Raw genomic sequence first — 8,201 nt, 5'->3', positions numbered from 1 at the left:
TTTTTATCTCTCTGGGTATTGGTGTTTTTGTTTTTATCTCTCGGGGTATTGTGGTTTTTGTTTTTGATCTCTTTGGGTTTGTGGGTTTTGTCTGGGTATTGTGGCTCTTCGTGTTTTTATCTAGGTATCGTGGATCTTCGTGTTTCTGTTTTTTTTTTTCTTTAGGAAACTCGAGTGTTAAAGAGTCAAGTTCTAAGAGCAAAATCGATCTCCTTAGACTCGAGATATTAGTTTCTGAAATAGCTTGAAAACATTGCTAACTAACAAAATTGTTTGGGAATTAGTGTTAGTTTCCAATTTTTTCCACCTATTGTTCAAGTACGTTTGTTCTATTTAAATTTTGTAAAGTTTTATAGACCCCAAAAATTAGATGGGTGGGCCAGATGGCCATGCATTGGGTCGAGTATACCCATACCCAACCCAATTATTTTATCCATGGATACATGATTACCTTTTTCGATTAGTACATATATTTGATTGTTACTTGGATCATTTACCCATGGATATCCAAACCTAACCCGACCCAATTTTGGGGGGTTTTTTTTTTTAATTATTTATTTTTAAAATTTAATTTCAAGTTTTAAAAATTTGGGATTTCTGATAAGCTTTTGCCATTGGGACCTAAATTTGAATGTTAATTTCATGGGTACAAAACTTGTTGCTACTACATATATGCTGCATATATACGAGTATATGATATTATATCAAATTGATTTAAAGATTAATGGACTTAACTCATGTACACAGGTTATGAAAAATTACCAACAAAAAGTAAAGCGTACCAAATCCAAGACAAAAAAAAGAGTAGGGTGATAAAGAGCCCATTATAAGTAAATACAATTTGATAAGATAAAAGCTAGAACTGGGCCACAAAACTAATAAGTAAATATACAATTTGGTTCAACTTTTTGATAGTGTGATTTTTGAAAAAGTGGAGGTTTCTAAAAGTGCGGTATGAAATTGAACTTTTTGAAAAAATTGAATATTTGGTAAAAGTTGTTAAAAAAGTGTTTTTTGAAAAATTTCATTGTTTAGCTAGCACTTATAAAAGTGGCAATTTGAGTGGTAAATTATCAAAAATGACAATGTATATATAAGAGAATTTATTTCATACTTAAATCAACTATTTCATAATACTTACTCATCTCTCTCTCTCTCTCTCTCTCTCTCTCTCTCTCTCTCTCTCTCTCTCAGACTGTTGTCATCATTGGAGTTGGTGTTGGTGGAGTTGGTCATCGTCGACCATTCTTGCACTCTCCCTCGTCTTCTTTACTTTTTTTAGGGCACACCTCTCAAATTTGGGTCGTATTTGTTACGGTTTTAAAGGATGTCGTTGTGGCTGGGTGGATCATTAGTGCTAGGTTTGGTGTTGGATTTTCGTAGCTAGGGTGGTTCATGGGTTTCGATAGTGGTGGGTTGCAGATGAGTTTTGATGTTGAACAATTTTAGATCCCTTAACCCAACCAGATTAACTTAGTTAATTAGACAAGTGATCAACTTAGTCAAATTATGCAGTTCTAGGTTATCACAAACATACAATCATATCAGGAATGTAAAGCAACGGAAATATAAAAGATACAATGATATGATCACTCAGGAAACCACACAGTAAAAACCTGGGGATGATTTGACCTAGCTATTCTCAAGGTAAACCTGAATCTACTATGCGAAAGAATCGAAGTTCATACAAAAGGACTTACAAGCTCCCCGCTTGACTTCCTAATGCTACCCACCAGCAGAACTTACTGACAGGACCACGTGCAAGCTCTGAATCCACAAACTCCTTCTTTCTTGGATTCTCCAATCAGTTACAAGCACCCACGTTTGTTATTCTTTAAGCTCTAATGGCAGCAACCGAGTTTATCATCAAGATGTTGATACTATTTTTATCTTGAAAATCCTAAGTTTTGTGTAAAGGAAAGATCCTCTAGATCTCATAAGAGATTTACACAAAACAGAAAAGTATGAGCAACAATACAACAGGAACGACTCTAAAATCGTGACTAGAGTTTTACCTTTTATACCTAAGGTAAAAATAGAAAACCCAAAATGTTTTAATGAGTTACGGCTGAGTTGGAAAATTCTGTAGAAAAACATTCTGCCCGAGATTCGATCGATCGAGTCTAACTTTCAATCGATCGAGCTAGGCCGAAATGCACCAATGCATCTGCAACCTCTCGATTCCAACTTTACATAAAAAATATAACTTTGAGCAAGCCTAAACAAGACTAACTATATTGTTTTGATCATGGTTTGCTAACATTACACATTAAAGTTCTAAATACATAAATTCCTAACTCTTTAGAACAGATGTCAATAGTGGTCGATTAGGGGTGGGTTTTCTTTGATCTTTGATTTTGGATTTTTATTTTTATTTGGTGTTGTTGCTTGTTGTTGGTGGTGGTTATTACAGTGGCATGGGTGGTGGTGTTTTAGTCGTTGGATTTTTGTGGCATTGGGGTGGTTGATTTTGGGTGTTGGTGTTTTTATTGTTGCCATTGATGTGGAACGATGGGTACAAAATATATTTTTTTTTTAATGTGATGGAATATAAAATAAGGGTACGTTTGGTACACTAAATGAGAATTACGACAGGAATTGTAATCTTTATTACTAGGAATAAAATGTGTTGTAATGTAATAACTAAACATATTCATTAGTTTGGTTGTGAGTTATAATATTAGAATGAAACTTAACATTTATTTTAGGAAATTTCTTACTCATATAATTACATTTTCTTAAAAAAAATTATTTTTAAATTTAAGAGAGATGTGTTATTTTTATGATTTTTTATTTTTATAATTGTTAAATGTATATGGAAAATTTGTTTACTTGGAAATATATTAAACTTTGAAATTATTGCACTTATTAAGTAATAACTAATACAACCTTTTAAAGAGGAATAGTTATTCCTCATTTTGAAGAATAACTATTCATAAGGAATGATTATTCATTGTAATAAAAACATAACCAAACTAAAGAATAACTAAACCATAGGAATAACTATTACATTACAGCGTCTATTATAGTCTACCAAACATGCCCTAAAGAATGAGATGTAAGGTGTGTTACAAAAATGGTAATGTAAAATAAATAAACTAAGATGTAAATGCTTTTTCTTTTTTCATTAGCCCAATGGGATGCTCATTAGTCTATGTGATGCAAAACAAATCACGTTAATCTGTATGCCACCGCCTTAACATAGTATTTCTACAACTGATATTACATAAACCCATAAAAACGTCAATTCCACTATTTTCCTAGGGGAATAAGATCATTATTTCATTATTGTGTAGAGTTAACTCAAAAAAGATTGTTAGAAATTATCTCAAATTCTTAATTTGACTTGATTTGAGTTTCTTTTTTTTTTCTTTTTTGGATACGTGATTTGATTTGAGTTTCTTTAGTTTGGAAGAGAAGTCTAGCTTTTTTATTGAAGGATTAAATTTATATCCCTTATTCACTAAAAAAACGTATTCCTTGTCACATAATATCGGAAGACTGTAAATAAGACAATATCACAAAAGTTCTAGTAATTTTGCCCAAGAGTCCTCCACACAGAGAGATTTGAATTAGTTTTGAAGGAACACTTTTTGAGAATTTAGAATGTTGAAAGTATAAGCACTTTATAATCTCTTAATTTTTACTATTTTTTTCTCTTTTCATAGATCTTTATTGAGTCCAAAATAGTTTTCAATTTTTAATTATAGTGGAGTTCTTTTTCAAGGCACAAATAAAGCCATAAAAACATCGCAAAAACCATTTCGTCCACGCAGTTATAAACACAGAAAATCAATGCCACCTTTTTACCAATCTGAATCCATGATACAAGTTTTCCAAAACAACTCCCATTAATGGCCGAAATATGTTCATGGTTCATACTGGCAATTGATTAAAGTAAACATCACCTGGAAATGAAACAGGACAAGTGCCATTTCAGCTTCTAAAAAAGAACAGCTGAATACATGAACTTCCGATTTACACACTGTCCTAAAAACCCTCTTGAAGTCCATTTATCGACTTACGAAGCAGACTATAACTCCAAATAAATACCTGTCATTGCCATAGAAATACGTACTCAATTACTAAAAACAAGCTAAGGGTATCATAGAAACATAAGCAAATTACATAATAAGTGCTGGTTCATACTTCATACATACAACAAATGAGTCACTTTCTAAGCAATAAGGTCAAATATTAGCTGAAGCTTAAACCCTTCTGGTCTTAGTTCCGACTCTGATAGCGAAAAACAAAGATAATTCCAAACCTACCCTAATAATAACGCTTAGTACATAACAGTCATTATCATAAAACTGAAATACTAAAGTCTCAGTAGGTCCACATGCAGTCAAGCTCAGTGGGACCCATGCCCATCCTAACACAACCACCACTACCATTCTCATCCTTTGAGTTATCCTCCTGCATAGGCCATGTCCCACCAGCCAGACCCAGCTCGGCGGCTGAGCCACCATGAAGCTGAGGTGGCTGCTGCTGCTGCTGCGGCGGCGGCGGAGCCATAGTCTGCTGAGTGAAAAAGAAAGGCAGCTGAAGATTCTCTTGCAATGATCTGAGGCTTGGAAAAGCTGAAACTCCGAGGCTTCTTGGAAAGCGTGCAAATGGGTCCACGTTTGAAATCTGAGGAGCGACGAAGTTTTCGAAGCTGGGGTTGAAGTTGTTGTTGCTTGTGGCAGCGGTGGTTGTGGCTGCAATGGTGGAGAAACAGGACACGTGCTCCTTGGCAATTGGGCTGTCGTACGAGCAACCGTCACGGGCGGTGGGGTAGGGCGAAGAGTCAAGGAGCGGTGGGAGTGAGATTGAGACTGAGGAGGGTGAGCTTGGTTCTTGGTAAAGGCTAATACCAGAGCTGAGCCTTGTTTTCTTTGAGCCACTTCCTCCACTACTGGCGGTGCCGCCAGTACCGGAGCCGCTCTTCTGGAAGACTCTCGATATGACCCATTCATCCTTTAATTATGTGAAGGAACAAAAAACATGTATGTTAATAAAAATGTATAATGTGCATCGAATAATGTAGTTGATCATAAAAGATAATAGTGCATGCGTGCATAATGAGGACATCACATGACATGCAATAGGAGGATATGGGTTTAGCTGCTTTCATGTTTTATTTTTCCCTAATGTGTAAGGGAGTTTCAAAGTTTAAGTTGGCATTGAATAAGGCAATCATGTCATTATTTCCACATTCAAAACTTTCCTCTTAGCAAAAACTAATATTTAAAAGAATAAGTGAACAAGAGATTTTTAATTTTATTATTATTTTTTTTTACTAATTGCTCGAGATTCCACGTTACATCCTGCAGAAAAATCATAATTGCATGTTGGGTCACACATTAACAAAGTTTAGCCAAGGAAATAAACGTGTAAAAGGAAGTGCTAGACTTCATAACAACGACTGAACCAGTACTCATATATTATCAACTGGAGATTGTTAATAAGTGCTGCAATGGGACAGAACATGTAGCTAACATTATTTGCATGCATTTACAATGTTTCTGGTGCAGGCATTACTAGCATCGAAATACTGTCTGATATGTTCCAAATTCGAAACATCAATGTAGACGCCGATGCTTTTAATGTTTCCCCTCAACAAACATAATGCATTTCAATAATTTAATACTTAATTCAGCCCTCTGAAAAGTAGAGTACTCGACATTAATGGATGACATATGTAACTACCATTAACTTACCTGAATGCCTTAGTAGTACTGCTAACTACTCCACAGTATTACGATTAAGCTTTATGTTGAAGTTAAGAGTAGAAGTTGAAGGAACAAAACTATACTATTATACCATGTACCACTATGAGGAACAATGCTCATCAACGGCCAAATTAACTGAAAAACCTAATCTTATCCAACAGTGCTTATAGAACCCTAGTCATAGACACAATTTTGTATAAGAAACCTGAGATGTTACGAGAATTCAGACTGACATTTGCGCTAGAAAGTGAAACAAGTAGTCTCACTCTCAACACAAAAGGACTAAGGACTAAAGAGCAAGAGAGGGAGAGAGAGAACCTTGGAGCTCCTAGAGAGGTAATGGTAAGCAAATTTGCCTTCTAGGCGATACTCATGCATGACCCAGTTGCTCTTCTCTCCCTTAGGGGCTCTCCCTCTGTAGAACACCAACGTCTTCTTCATCCCAACCAGAGAACAAGTCTTTGAGCTGTAGATCTCCCTATCTTTCCCAGTGGCTTTCCAGTACCCAGCCTCAGTAGCCCTGTTAGTTCTAAGCCCAGTTGGGTACTTGCGGTCACGCAAGCTGAAGAAGTACCACTCTTTCTCTCCCATCTTCGCTTTATCTGCCAAAAACGATTCATAAAGTCACAAACTTCATCAAATTTGAGATTAACTTTGATTAAATGATTAGTGAGAAAGTTAATTACCAGGTAGCTCCCAAGGTTCACACTTGTTGAGGTCAACTTCAGCAATGGCTCTACCTGTGAAGTTACTGTCCAAGACCTTCTTCAAGAGGTAGTAGGTGATAAGTTCTTCATCAGTAGGGTGGAAGCGAAAGCCAGGAGGCAAATGGGCATCATTGTTATCAAAATAGTTGTAGGACTCCATGGAAAACAAACACAGTTGAAAGAAACAAGTTCAAGAAAAAGTGTTTGATGAATTCTGTGAGACTTCTCAAGAAATTAAAGCCTCCAAAGTTAGTGAGCTCTCAAAAACATAACTCCTATTATATGAAGGGATAGAAGAAGAGGTTTATGGGGTGTGCTAGTTGGTGGGTTAGGTGTGGAGGTTTGGTTGAGAAAGTGAGAGTTATATGGGTTTCTTAAGGATTTGATGAATCGAGTGGCAGAGAAGGAAAGGCGAAATAATAAGGTATGATATGGCTGGAAAAATCTGTGTTTTCTCTGCTCTGTCCTCTTCTGGTTCTCCCTGACCACTCTCTCTCTCTCTCTCTCTCTCTCTCTCTCTCTGTGCAGCTCTGCCAAGAGGCTCTTATCATATCCACATAGCTAGAGAGAGAGAGTGTGTGTGTGTGTGTGATGTATGTTTCTGAAGGAGTGGGCTCTGCTGGGGTTCTGTTTTCAGTATGCGTGCGTGCGTGAGAAAGTGTGCAGGTATTCCTCTTGTCAGTGAAGAAAATGAAAGGGAAGGAACAGAAAGTAGTTTTATGAGAGAGGGGGCTTTTTTGTGTGTGAGAGAAAGATAATATGAGAGAGATTTTCACCATCTATGTATCAATAAAGCTGTTTCATATCTCCTCTGTCAGCACAGTACATGTATTTAATAATCAAATAGACACAGAAGAGCCCAGCCCAAGCCATTTGGTTCTTACACGCTATCCTCTTTTCTCCTACTACTGCACCCCTTTTTTCTCAATCTTTTCATTTGGGTACTTTCATTTCTGCCAATGTATGTATATATATTTCTTTTCTTTTGGGTACTGTTTCTCTGTGAGATTCACTGATGATCATCTCTGTTTTCGGGTATTTGTTCATTTGTTTTGATGTTGGTGTCCTTAATGCCAAAGTTAAAATGAGAGTATGGTTGCTGCAACCTATCTAATGATATGATTTCACTTTTGATATCACTGTTCCAACTTCCAATAGTTACTTTTGCTAGTTATATGTAATGTAATGGCCTTTTTTTTTAAATAGAAATAACCTTTTTATTATTATTCTTTTTTCTCTAGGTAGATGACCTTTTTATGCTAATAAGGTACAGCCACAATTTGACACATAAGACAACAAAAGTTCCCTCGAGCGAATACCAAAAAAGCAAGGTGGAAATAAAAGTTTGCCCGACCCTCGTGTTGTATGGTTTTTGTAGCCTTCTGGCTATTGGAATGGCTGGGATCGGTTTTTGATGTAAATGATTGTTATATATTTTATTTTGTTTAAAATTTGCTCACTCTCATGAATTTAATACATATTATTCTTCAATGCAGCCTACCATTTTGGTTATTAAACGCTATGTCCCAAGTTTGTCATATCTCAGATATTTTGAATGTAAATGAGAATCATGCCAACAAATCAAACCATGTTTTTGGATTAACTTTTTATTTAATTGTTGAACATTGATAAAATTATAGTTGTACATTGAAAAGCGAAGCTTTAAAACATTATATATAAACAAATAGCCCAAAAAAAAACTAATCCGATCACACACTCTTCATGAATATACCAATGTTCAAAACCCTGAGACGTAGGTAAGTTACATAACACAAAC

The 8,201-nt window shown here is 35.8% G+C and overlaps 1 protein-coding gene across 1 annotated transcript; it reads right to left on the bottom strand.

Moving 5' to 3' along the window:
- Window positions 1-4,103: 4,103 nt before the first annotated feature.
- LOC112000327 (protein CUP-SHAPED COTYLEDON 2) lies at window positions 4,104-6,968 on the bottom strand. The gene is made up of 3 exons (XM_024032429.1): window positions 6,404-6,968; window positions 6,036-6,319; window positions 4,104-4,962 (listed from the first exon to the last, which is right to left on the bottom strand). Exons 1-3 carry the CDS (start codon window positions 6,582-6,584, stop codon window positions 4,330-4,332), a joined length of 1,098 nt encoding a protein of 365 aa, XP_023888197.1. The 5' UTR covers window positions 6,585-6,968; the 3' UTR covers window positions 4,104-4,329.
- Window positions 6,969-8,201: the final 1,233 nt, after the last annotated feature.

Source organism: Quercus suber, unplaced genomic scaffold (assembly GCF_002906115.3).
Source record: "Quercus suber isolate HL8 unplaced genomic scaffold, Cork oak 2.0 scaffold_258, whole genome shotgun sequence".
Taxonomy (NCBI): Eukaryota; Viridiplantae; Streptophyta; class Magnoliopsida; order Fagales; family Fagaceae; genus Quercus; species Quercus suber.
This window is presented reverse-complemented; position numbering and strand designations above follow the sequence as displayed.